Source organism: Pempheris klunzingeri, chromosome 2, assembly GCF_042242105.1.
Source record: "Pempheris klunzingeri isolate RE-2024b chromosome 2, fPemKlu1.hap1, whole genome shotgun sequence".
In the NCBI taxonomy this organism is placed as follows: Eukaryota; Metazoa; Chordata; class Actinopteri; order Acropomatiformes; family Pempheridae; genus Pempheris; species Pempheris klunzingeri.
The window spans coordinates 30,142,968-30,156,384 of NC_092013.1; the positions used below are offsets into that span (position 1 = coordinate 30,142,968).

Consider the following 13,417-nt stretch of genomic DNA (forward strand, 5'->3'; position numbering starts at 1 on the left):
TAGTACAAATAATATTCTACATTCTATATTTGATTAGCCGCCCTTTGCAAAATAACTACAATCTGTGGGCTTTTAAGACAACAGATTTGAAGACTAACAACTTGATAAGGCAAAGCAGCTTTGTTACGCCTGTGAGGAACTCTTCTTAACAGGGTTTGCACCTGTTCAAATGAGCCATTTAAGCAACACGTCCAAGTGTTTCTCAGTACTGCTGTTTAAAAGGCATCCGGCGATAAAATAAGCCAGTGTTTCCTCATTAAACGTTTCCTCAGAAAACACTTAGGGCTGTCCGACCTCCTGCTGGTGTTAAAGCGTTAATCCTCCACATTGTCTGTCTGAATGCATCCGGTGACACCTGAGGTGACTGGCGCACACGTCAGGTGACACACGTGACCTCGTCTGTGTCACACAACATGAAACGTGGACTGTGGCGTTTGGAGGCAGCAGTCTGGGAAGGGGCTGAGCTAATAGTTACCTTTGATGCAAACTGAGATGTGTTGGTGGGTTGCGTAGTGTTAGGCACTGCACACACATGCATACAAAACATCTACAAAAATAACTGCCCAAATAGTCACGAGATACAAGGGTGTACATTCAGGTATACGTTTCATTTTGTATGAAACCAAAGTATGAACCGTCGTCTGTTGTCTGAATACTGGGCGGATGCATCACTTCCTGTGGATACGTGTACATCCTGCACAGACATTTAGCAAAATGTGCGTATTTGTTTTATTGCTGAGATGTAAATGAGAAACTCATCACAATTCTCATTTCTGTACAGAAACAATGGAACTAGAGCTGAAAGTTGAACCAGGGGAAAACTTGATATCCCAAAATGAATCTGACTCCACCACCAACAATCGGACAAGGCTGCGTCTGTTTTCATACGAAGGATTAACACTTTAGGTCCAAGTCACGAGCACAATGTCAATAGATATTAAATGAACTCCAGCAGAATTTGTGTGGAAATATGAGGAATACATGAAACTGTAACATTCATGGAGGTCACATAGTCGAGAAGAAATAACTTGGAAGTCGAGGCAAAATAAGTGGAAACAGACAGTTGGCTGTGGAAACTGGGACATGAACCTGTGCTCAGGTTCATTTCAAAGTGACAGATAAGGAATCCATCTCTCCATGTTTAACAAACGCATGCATCCTGGAGGATTGTAGTGGTCCTGAAAATAGGCAGATGGAAATGTGTTGTAACTGTGCTGCAGCCGATGAGTAACAGTCCAGCCACAGACGACCCGTCACATGCTCCCATCAGCTAGTTTTGGCTTGTAAACCCATGATTCAGAAACTCTCTAGTTAGCTGCTTATTCCACAAATCTGTCATGTAGCGGAGAATCATAGCACATCTCTATTCACTGTAATGTCCACAGCTAAATATAAAGGCAATAGAAGCTACAAAAGGAACATAGAAAATACAAAAAACAGCATCATAAAACAGCAAATCTTCACTGGAACTGGACACACACATCCTTTTGAGTTGAGACCTAGGAGGAAAGGATAAAATGAAGATTAACAATGGAAAGAGAGAGAGAGAGAGAGAACACACCTCTGCAAAGTAAATGGATCATTTCAAAATGTTTTAATCTGCTAAAAGTTTTAATGTGCATCAGGAAGCATCAAAGTACACTCACTGAACACCTAAATCCTCTGAGTATTCAGGCTCCTACATGGATGCACCGTGCAACAGTCACAGAATTATGGTTATTCAATAATGACGACAGGTCGTAAAGACGTCACAGTTCACATATACATCAAAACACATCTGATTCTGATGCTTCTTTCCAAATACTTTATGTACCAAAAGAAATTTGTATCATTGGTTGTGAGAAAACATAAACCAGTGTAGGTGGAAGCGTGGCGTATTTGGACAGAACTGAGGTAAAATACACAGGGCGGTCGATGAATGACCACATGGTGGCGCTATCCAAACCAAAAGTTCTCTTCGGTTCACGGCACAACTTTTTGCCCAAAGTCACTGAAAGCTGTGGTGTATTTTTTTGAGATAACCTGCCGACACACAGACAGACAAAGAGAGAGGACTGAAAACAACCTTGCTCGTTCCTCGAGTCGTGTGCTGCAGTCTTATACCGCAATTTCTGTGTGTATTCTGAAGACCTTGTTCAAGCTACGGTGAAGCTGATAAACAGTATCAGTCACACAGGGGATTAGTTACACACAGTGCACCCATCTCACTGCAGCTCTGCTTAATTCACACTCTAATCATCTGCATGCTGCAGAGTGTTTGAAACTTACTGGACATCTTTGGTATGCGGATGGGGCCGCTGCTGGTGCCATCGCCCCCTTCGCTCAGAGCTTTGATCTCAATGAGGTAGTCCTCTCCGGGGGGGATCTGCAGCTCCACACTGGTCGTATTGGTTTCCAGTACAGCCGTCCTGCCGTGCCAGCTCTGACGATACACAACCTGGGGGAGAGCGTGGATCCTGTGGTGAACTTTTCAGTCTTCAGCCATCAGTCAAAAAACTAAACCTTCATGACCTTTTGGCGTTGGGATGTACCCACTTCATTCTACAAGTTAAACCACTGCGTGAAAACCAAATCAAACCCCGAATCAGGAGGTGTGTGTGCAGCAGGCTGTGGTTGTGCAGTCCTTCTCTAGAGCAGGTTAGGAATTTCAAAGGCTTTGTGACATGCTGCTTTGGCCCGATGACTCGAAAACAGACGTTTACACATTTAGCCATGTAATTCTCTTGTCATCAAAAGGCACGACAATGTTTTACTTAACAGTTCAAAAGAAACACAGGGAGCCAAATTGTGAATTTACTTTAAAAACATGCAAAATGTGCCAAGAAATGTTCACTTTCAATTCACAGCACTGCCCAAAGACCATCCTGTCTACAGTCACAGCACGCTCCCTCTCAGCAGAGCTCCACAAAAGACTTATCATTAAATGAGCCTTGCAGCATATCTCTGGAGATAATATACATACTGTGTATATATGTGTGTGTTTTTGGAAAGCATTATCAAAAACAATATTTTCCCCACACCAGTATGCAAAGTGGATCAAATATGATTCATTGCTGTGCTGGTGGGAAGAGGCTGAATTTCTTCTGTGGCATGACGCCTTTCATTTTATCACCTGGAACAGATCTTTTAATTTTGAAAGGCCAGACAGGGCCAATCCATAATGTAACACTGGAGTGCTGAGGTCTATCTTTCCACTGCAATGAGAAAGCCATTTATTGGGATGACAGCTGCTGAGGCTCTATTTGTTTCCCAGTTCTGGGCTTTCTGCTATTACTCTGACAAACTCACCTTGTATCCTGTCACCTCAGACTCATTTTCCATCGCCTTGACATGTTCCCAATTTAGAAGGATCTTCGAGTTGGTCAGGTTCCACTCAATATTCCCTGGAGGCTGACTTGGAGCTGTAAGATATGTAATTATATAGACACAGTGTTCACAAATGAATGCACAAACCAATGTCATCAATAGGATTCTCTTAAGTAAGTCTGCAGTCTTCCTACTCGTCTGGTGCTGCAGCAGGCTGCATTTCCTGCTAGAAACTCTTCAACCTTGAGGAACAAACTAGAGAAAAACAGAGGTCAAGAAAAACAGAAAATGCACGCTCTGTGATTACCCTTTCATTTGTGTGTGTGAAAACACAGCTAATAAGGAATAAAATTAAAAGTTCACCCTGAGGCAGCACACAAGGTTTTACTGCATCACATTGGGAGGGGTTCTGACTGAGAGAGGACACACAATGAATGAACAAACCAATGACCAAGAAAAGAGGAATGATGTGGGTTTTTAGAGAGGACTGAGGCCCTCAGGTTTAGAATTGCACTGAATATAATAATACTTGATTTCTGACAAATCTGTTTTAAAGGTGTGTTCAGACCAAATGCAAAGTGAATTCTTGCCTCACGTTACTCCAACAAACAAACATGGCATGTTTTTTGGAGTATTTTGCAAATACTGCACATATGCTCTTAATGCAACAGGAGGAGGGGCTTCTCTCCACAGGTACCACATACCTGAGGATGTTTATTTTCCACCCTCAGCCATGACCAGTATAACCACTGCTGCTGCCTCGTTCCTGTCCCAGATACCTCAGAGCTGCTGTCATGTCTGGGTTCATTGCATCATGTGGAGGCGCACACAGTCTCAGAATGTGTCTGGATGACTGCTGCGTCTAGCACTACTTGACCAGGGCCCAGTTTAATGAACCATTATCTCGGATTGGTGCCAGTAAAGACGTGACGTTGTAAACCTCCAGGTGTCCACAGACAATGAGTTTGTCCTCGTTTTCTGATTCTGGGTGGCGCCAGGAGAATCTCGTCGCTGACAGGCTTTCGCGACACAACATCGCACTAATTATTCTGCTCAAATTGAAACACCTTTAAACTGCGAATGCAGCGATCACGAACTCAGATGCTTTCGCTGGCCTCTTAGAGGACGGTTTCTGAAGCAGGTTTTTGGTTGACTAGAGATATTGTGAATCTCCTTTAATGATTTCTGTTTCTTCAAACCCAGTCCTCTTTTCTTTTCACACAACAACAATGGACACATTCAACACATGAGAAGAATCCGAGTGCAGAGTTCAGATGGGAGTCTTCTGCTCCTGATACGTTCAAAGTTGTTCCTGAAGAAGAGGAATGTATTTTATTGTGTTCTCTCATTCATTACTACTTGAAAACATGTAGCGTTTCAAGACTCCAGTATGAGAGGTCACATGTAACCTTGTGTTTGCCAAGAACAATGGACACAAAGGAACGCAGCTGTGATGTATGGCTGTGTGAATGTAAGGTGGGAACAACGGTTGGAACTGTTGACCTCAAACCGTGTGAGTGTTGGCAAACAAAAGGAAGGACGGTAATGTTATCGACTCAAAATAAAAGCTTCAGAGGGTTTTTTGCAGTGGCCATACCGAGGCAAACTAGTTTATCTCCGGTGACTGACCTGGATATAACTAATATAAGTGTGTGTGATGTAGACAGAGAGATACGTAGCAGGACACAAACCGCCTAAAACGTGGTGCTTGCTTTTATTGTATGAAAGCCACAGTTTACAGTGGGATGAAGCACTTAAAAGAGTTGAAGTGTCAGTCATAGCTGAAAATCTGAAATAGTTTGGAGTGTAAGTTGAAGCGTAAGCAGTGGAGGAAGCTGAGGTGTCATTGGAAGTGTTAGAGCTGACATCTCAGTGTAATGATGCCCAAAGGCAGCGGGACTGTCAGCGTGTGTGGAAACACTGCAGCAGCTGAAAGCAGCTGAATTAGAAATGATACAAATTTATGTTATTAGTTTCTCATTATTTACAATCACACAATTTAACATTCATTCATTCATGTAGCCATCTAAAATATATTTTATGTTCATTTCATCTCCCTGCATTAATTTATTATACTTTATGCCTTCTCTACGCCGCCATGTATTTCATTCTTGCTGTGAATTTTTAATGTACTCCACTTAAAGTATTTTTTTTTTCTCTAAAACTTCTCAAGTTTGAGGATTTTTGGTCTAAAATGTTCAGAATCAGTAGAGTAGAAACTCATTCCCATTACAGAGGACATGAGCACAGTAGTACAGTGACTGCAGTGAGTACTGTGTTAAACCGACCTGACCCTTCTGTATGGTTTAAGAAATACGAGTGAAAGGAGTAAAATAAAAGTCTGTGCCTGTGTCCTGTGTGTGTGGACTCACGTGGTTTCTTGGTGGTGATGTTAAAAGCGGGGCTGCAGGGTCCAAGTCCAGCGCTGTTCTGGGCTCGGACTGAGATCAGATAGTCCGTGCTGCCCTTCAAGCCAGAGAGCAGAGCTGTGCTGTTGATAACCCTCACTCCCACTGCTTCACTCTGCCGAGATCCTTTCTCCCAAAAGAGCACCTGCACCAAAAGACACGAGGTTTACCACACACCCCCAGCCATACTGCCGCCCCTCTCCGTCTCCATTTTAAACAGTGATGGAAACAGAATAAAAAGTACATCTATTTTTCCTGCTGAAAGTGTCAACATGTGATTATAGAGAGATGCTTTTTCATTCTAGAGTGCATCTACGTTGAAAGTGTGGAAGAGTGGAGCCTGCCGACCTACAGCATATGGCAGCAGAACACACACACACACACACACACACACACAGATTTACTGTGGACATCCGGTTTATTTTGAAAGGAAGCCACTTCATTAAGTTGTAAGAAATGTGTGGCTATCCAGGTCTATACAATCAGCTCAGCTCCTGTAGGTCCTGAGGCACTGCAACCCATATTTCTAATTTTTAAACTACCGAGTGATTCTGTATCTGACAATCAGCTATACCAAAAGCAGCACTGGGAATGAGGCTACATGGATAAGGAGCTTGTCAGAATCTGTATTCATAGGGAGATCATTTATGACCCTAACACGAGACAGGAAAACCAGACAGGAAAATGTCAAACAGATGGTTTGAGAGTAGGTACTTATTCAACTGGCTGCACACGAGTTTTCAGGGATCTTGCTTGGGAAAGGCAGATTAGCGACAGGGCCTGGAGTTGCTGATAACAGATGCATCTGGGCTGGGGTTTTTTCACCAGCAGTGTAATTATAGCAGTTTTACCGGCACTTGGGAAAATTCCTAAAATACCTGAGTAGAAGAAGTTTACAATTTTTAACACCACCTCTGCTGAGAATCTAAACACAAGCTCAAAGAAGGATGAAAGAGGGGGATCTAAGGAGACTTAAGCTGTCTTGTTGCATCTTAAAGTCTTATGGAGACGGCGGCAGGAAGGTACATCATACCACCAGCGTTTTAACAATACCAGTGTTTGTGTGTGGGAAGCACAAATATTTAAATCTTATTTGAATGTTGCCAGCTTTGGTTTCAGTGTTGAACCTGCTAGAGAGACTTGTAGCGTGGAATGCGTGATTTAGCCGTCACTTTTCAGTTAATGGCTTCATTTTTTGGTCCTGTGCACAAATGGATAAAAAACAACAACAGACAACAACCGAATAAACAGAAACGAGCACAGCACAAACAGAAATTATCAGTGTTGCTGAATCCCTTCCCCAAACAACATTTGTCCAAGTGTAGCATAGCACCTGCAACTATGGCAGGCTGTCAGGGAGGGATGTCTTTCTTATCACATTTTCATAACCAAGTGTAAGGAATGGATCAAATACTACGTTTATCAGCACTAATATACAGGGCAGAATTAACAGGTTAACATGTTCAGTCCGGTGTGTGTAGTCTGGTGTGTGTAGTCTGCTGTGTGTAGTCTGCTGTGTGTAGTCCAGTGTGTGTAGTCTGCTGTGTGTAGTCTGCTGTGTGTAGTCCAGTGTGTGTAGTCCGGTGTGTGTAGTCCGGTGTGTGTAGTCCAGTGTGTGTAGTCCGGTGTGTGTAGTCTGCTGTGTGTAGTCCAGTGTGTGTAGTCTGCTGTGTGTAGTCCGGTGTGTGTAGTCTGCTGTGTGTAGTCCGGTGTGTGTAGTCTGCTGTGTGTAGTCCAGTGTGTGTAGTCCAGTGTGTGTAGTCCAGTGTGTGTAGTCTGCTGTGTGTAGTCTGCTGTGTGTAGTCCGGTGTGTGTAGTCCGGTGTGTGTAGTCCAGTGTGTGTAGTCTGCTGTGTGTAGTCCAGTGTGTGTAGTCTGCTGTGTGTAGTCTGCTGTGTGTAGTCTGCTGTGTGTAGTCTGGTGTGTGTAGTCTGCTGTGTGTAGTCCAGTGTGTGTAGTCTGCTGTATGTAGTCCAGTGTGTGTAGTCCAGTGTGTGTAGTCCGGTGTGTGTAGTCCGGTGTGTGCAGTCCGGTGTGTGTAGTCCGGTGTGTGCAGTCCGGTGTGTGTAGTCCGGTGTGTGTAGTCCAGTATGTGCAGTCCAGTGTGTGTAGTCTGCTGTGTGTAGTCTGCTGTGTGTAGTCTGGTGTGTGTAGTCTGCTGTATGTAGTCCAGTGTGTGTAGTCTGCTGTATGTAGTCCAGTGTGTGTAGTCCAGTGTGTGCAGTCCGGTGTGTGTAGTCCGGTGTGTGTAGTCCAGTGTGTGTAGTCCGGTGTGTGTAGTCCAGTGTGTGCAGTCCAGTGTGTGTAGTCTGCTGTGTGTAGTCTGCTGTGTGTAGTCTGGTGTGTGTAGTCTGCTGTATGTAGTCCAGTGTGTGTAGTCTGCTGTATGTAGTCCAGTGTGTGTAGTCCAGTGTGTGTAGTCTGCTGTATGTAGTCCAGTGTGTGTAGTCTGCTGTATGTAGTCCGGTGTGTGTAGTCCAGTGTGTGTAGTCCAGTGTGTGTAGTCCGGTGTGTGTAGTCCAGTGTGTGCAGTCCGGTGTGTGTAGTCCAGTGTGTGTAGTCCAGTGTGTGTAGTCCAGTGTGTGTAGTCCAGTGTGTGTAGTCCAGTGTGTGCAGTCCGGTGTGTGTAGTCCGGTGTGTGTAGTCCGGCGTGTGTAGTCCGGCGTGTGTAGTCCGGTGTGTGTAGTCCAGTGTGTGTAGTCCAGTGTGTGTAGTCCAGTGTGTGGGCCGGGCAGGACAGTTTTCGCTGGCGCCCCCTAACAGGTTGATCGTGCCGCGGTCAGAGATGTTTATAGTGGCGTGTAGTTTTGATGGTGATGCCGACAGCCTCAAAGGTTTGTGGTTCACAGTGTTTAGAGGTGGAGTCTTTGGGAGTTTCCCAGTCTGCTAACACTTGGAGCTGCACAGTAGCAGCAGGTGAAGCAGTGCTACGAAGCAGGAGGCTGGATGAAGTCGGGGAAAACTGAAGGGTGTGGTGATGAGCTGTTGTCCTCTCAGCCAGTCATATTAGCTCTCTTAGATCTTCCAAACAGCTGATCAAATCAAAGTGGCCAAATACCACTGGGGAGGGGCGTCCTCCTCAAGCTGCTGCAGTTCGGTAAGACGTCACGTGACAACACAACACCTCAAACCTGCAGCCAAACCTACATGATGTGGGGATGTGAACTTTCCCAATTTGCAATTGCAATGGTTTACATGTTTGAGTTTCTATCAGGGCACCTGGGGACACACCACTCCTCATCCTCTCTTCCGCAGCAGCAGAGTTGGTGCTGATTTGAATGTGTGATGAAGATGGACGTGTATTCACTGTCTAACACATCTGACAGACACGTCAGAGGACACCTTCCTAAAATCAAAGGCACCGCTACTGACACCTAAATGATATTCGTTGGCCACCATGCATGAAGAGCCCTTTGGGACCGATCTACCCTGCTGGGACAGATTGGTGGAGAAATACAAGAGCTTTCCAGGCTCTCTGCTCCACAGCTGGCTGCCCAGCCTGTGGGTGTGAGGATTTTATCAGCTCAGATTGCAGTTTGGTTTCTGTTTATCAGCCTGATTCTTTATTTGTTCCTTTATCGACCCTTTTAGAATAAAGTACACACAGATTTATAGAGCTAACTTTATCTATGTTGGGAAAAAACTAAACTCTTTTCTAAAAGGAGCCTAAGGTGCATCCATCAAAAGGACAAAGCCTAACATGTCAAAACATCTGTTTGATAAAACGCACCAACACAATGACACACTGTCTTTTTGATTGCTCAAGTCCCACGTGAGAACAAGAGACAGCATACAGAAGCTGGCTGTTAAAGGAGATCTGCAGTGTTTCTCCCCCTGGATCCTCTGTGTCCACATCCTGGTGTCTGAGTGACTGGTAGGTGCTAAAAGTGTTGGAACTGGTCCAGTAGATCACCTCAGCCAGCAGACACCAAACGGGCTGCAATGGCTGCAACGTGATCCTTTGGGACAACTGCACCTGATCACAGTAGGTCCACTAAAAGAGCTTGTTTGATCCACTGACAGGCTCAGAGTGTTATTCTAGTGTGTGACAGCATCATGGAAAGGATCCCTACAGAGAGAGACCTGGAAGATCCTTTTGGTTTAACCACAAACAGCACACACACCAGACTACATTGAGTCTGTTGACTTCCATTGACAAACAGTCATTTTATCTCGTAGAACACAAACATTTGTGTGTGTCAGTTCGGATCCAGACTAACCCTTTAAAACACCAAATTCACACAGTGACACAAACTGACATGACCAGACATGAAGCAGCCACTCCTGTGTTCTGTGAGGAAGTCTGGTGGCTTTGAAGAGAATGATTCTCCAGAAATAAATCATTTGCTACTAGTTCCAAAGAGGAATCACTTCTGGATAACCATCACTAAATGGCCTCTGATAGAATAAAGCTTTCTCACAACGTGTATGGACAGGACATTATGAATGGGCTCACTATGGCCACACAAGAGGGAGGGGGGGCATCCTCTTCTTACACTGAGGAGAAACCAAACGTGTTTGTTTCTGTATAAGTGTCAGAACATCTGATGATCATGCCTCTGTCTCTGCAGACTAGGTCCCTTCTAGCTGTCAAAGGTATCAGGAACACCTTTAGGATGTGTGGTGATCAACGCTTATGGGAAAACAAAACTATCTATGGTGAAAGAGATGACTGTGGTAGCCTGCATAGCTGGACACAAATAGGTCAAATCAGTCGCGGCATTCAACTGTGTTCCACTACGCCTGGGTAAGGTTTAAAGTTATTCACACAGGGCCAATTGAAGTTACTGACACTGAAGCATATTGTCGGGTGGGTATTACACTAACTGCCAAACTCCCGCAGATACACTGGCAATGTAACTTGAGGACTTTCAGTGCTTTCACACTTGCAACCTTTAGTCCAACCAAGTGGAAAACTTGTCAGTGACATGTCCCTGGTCAGTTTTTAGAACCTGGTCATTGATAGCATCATCAGCCTCATCACCACTTCACCCCCCCCCCACCCCCCAGTATAACTGCAGTGGAGCTGCCCTTCATGAGACATATCCTCCAGTTGAACGGTGTTATGAGATTACAACAAAACCAACATTAGTGCCTAATCTGATCTCAGCAGGTCATTGGTAGGCTTAGAATTACAAATAGACAAAGATACACCATCCTTCACCAACATGTTACATCATCAATCGGTATCTTTTAACTCCAGACTAAAATAAAGGAGCGCAACATCATATTTCATGTGTGATTTAATGTCAACCTCTTTGTATTGGCACTTACCAGTGGTGAAATTACTGAATACCTCACAAAATATGAAATAAGTCACCTTCTAAAGGCAGATTCAGCTCACACACAATGAAATATTTGTGTTTGTAATTAATTATTGAATATTTTGCAGTTGCCGCATTGCTCAGATTAGAAACCAAAGAGAAACAAACTTCACTGATTGTCTTGGTGCTGCAGCTGCCCTGTGCCGTGTGCTTGCTGGCATTGTGCCCATCCTCTGCAACTCCATCAAGAGGCAATTTAAGCTTAAATTAGATGAATTAAAATAAATGCCATAAAACCTCAGTGGATGTATTTTGAAAAAGTTTTAGACACTCCAGTCAGATGAAGCTGGTAAACTCTTCTTAAATTTGTGTTTTTCTGAGAACAAACATACAAATAATGATACATTTAATGTTTCTTAGCATTAAAAGCTGTAATAATACATAAATATTGTTAGGGAGTTAGTATGATTCTCCGTGTTCAGCACGAGTCTTCATGTAAACATTAGTCTGAGCTTACATAACATTAGCTTAAGCGCTCTGCCTAGCTCATCATCATCATTATCGTCATCATCACCCTCATGGTGCTTCAAACCTCTGTCTTATAATAAGGTGTGCACCAAACACCAGTAACGACCTCAAAGCCTGTGAGCAGAGCTCAGGCCACCTGGGCATACCCTACTATATGAAATATCTGGGGTTCAGGAGAATATGTTATTTTTATCTTGGTTTTCCACTGCCAAATCCCAGGAGAGTGTTTGTTGTAGAGGATAGTGATGTATGATGTTCACACTTTCTTTTTTTTATTTCTTTTTTTGAATAGCAGCTCTCAGACAGCCTTGGTATTGAGGTCTTTCGGAGGCTTGGACAGCTGCCAACAGACCTCTTCATCCTCTAGATTAGCCTGTGAAAAATCTGCCGCTCCAACACATGCAGTATTTTAATGTCAGAATATTTCCCCGTTGTCACCACTGGCAGTTCTATTCAAGCGAACGCCAGCTTATTGTTCTGTCAGTCATTCAGGGATTAGTGTCTACTCCTTGTTTGAATATTGCTTGTAGCACTATTATTTCAGCCTCTTTTTTTTTCCTTCCTACCTCATATGCAATGATCTTCTCGCTGCTGGACCCGGGGGGAATCGGTTCCCAGTACACCTCGATCTCAGTGGCTGACACAGCGCGGGCCCGTACTTTGGATGGCGCCTCAGAGGGCTCTAAATTATAAGATTATGAATTATGCATGCTTGCAAAGAGTGAGAGCATAAATTTTCATGAGTTAACGTGATCAACTTATGTCTGTCTGCAGTGTTTGCAGCGTGTCCAGGTGAACACACTCACCTTCCTCTGCAGAAAGCACGGTGACGGCGTGGCTCAGCGGCCCCTCTCCCATGTTGTTGTACACTCCCACTTTCACTTCAAACTGGGACAGGGCCGCGATGCTGTCATTTCTGTAAACATATCTCGATGCATCAGGTGAAGCCAGCACTGTCTGGATCCACGTGCTGCTGCCAAGTGGGCGGAAAGCCACGACATAGCCAAAGTCCTCTCCGCTCTGCTGTTCCTCTGGAACCGGCTGAGATAGGGACAGGAAGGTTACGCCTTTGACCCAAACAACTGTGAGCAGAAATTTAATTAGGGAGTTAAAAGTAAAGTAGAACTAGTGTTTTATGTCTGACAAAGTACGGAGCAAACACAGCAGCTTTCTGTGCTTTGAATCTCACTCAAAACAGGTGAGGTCGCCTTCTAATTTCTAGATTCACACATATGACATCTGCACTGGCTCTGCATCTCCACTTCGACTTACACGACGAGGGGAGGCAAATCAGAAAAGCTCTGCCTGTAAAAGTCATTGCAGCAAAGCCAGGCCACTGCAGACACAGTAACTCACTGAATACGTCAGCTCAGAAATGCCCGTCACCTTCTTACCTCCCACATGATGACAAGTTCTCCTCGAGCTCCTCCGCCACCACTCACATTGACTGGTGCAACCTTGGGAACTAAACGGGCGCAAAGGAAACAAAATCACGCACTGGTTTGGACGAGTGTGTCTCAGGCAGGTGCAAAGGATTCTGTTAAACAACACAGTCTCAAATGAGGTGATCAGAGCCACTCTGCAGAGCTTCATATTTACACAAAGCCGATTCATCACACAGCAGACAGACTGTTGACAGTGGCATTACCACTCGTGCACAGTGCCGTTATTAGCTGAGCACCGTATGTCAGCCCCATGTGTGAGGCACAACGAGAAACCTGTTCCCTTGTGATTCGAGCAGCGGGATGGAATTATTCAGCTAACCAGCTCAAAATAGACACTTTCATGTCGCTGCCTCATGGCATGTGTGGATAGGTCACATTTTCTGTTGATGCAGCCATTAATTAATCATGGCACAAGCTCCAGAGCACTGACACACGCATTTGCTGATACTCAAATGCTTAAAAGTGTT

At 44.4% G+C, this 13,417-nt stretch overlaps 1 protein-coding gene across 1 annotated transcript in view; it reads right to left on the reverse strand.

Moving 5' to 3' along the window:
• Positions 1–2,224: 2,224 nt before the first annotated feature.
• LOC139215138 (contactin-4) overlaps positions 2,225–13,417 on the reverse strand; it is a 36,882-nt gene continuing 25,689 nt past the window's right edge. The window contains exons 16-21 of the mRNA XM_070846004.1: positions 12,900–12,970; positions 12,312–12,546; positions 12,072–12,187; positions 5,679–5,859; positions 3,289–3,401; positions 2,225–2,437 (exon numbers count right to left, since the gene is read on the reverse strand). Coding sequence (XP_070702105.1) covers positions 2,225–2,437; positions 3,289–3,401; positions 5,679–5,859; positions 12,072–12,187; positions 12,312–12,546; positions 12,900–12,970 — 929 coding nt within the window. The remainder of the gene's footprint in view (positions 2,438–3,288; positions 3,402–5,678; positions 5,860–12,071; positions 12,188–12,311; positions 12,547–12,899; positions 12,971–13,417) is intronic.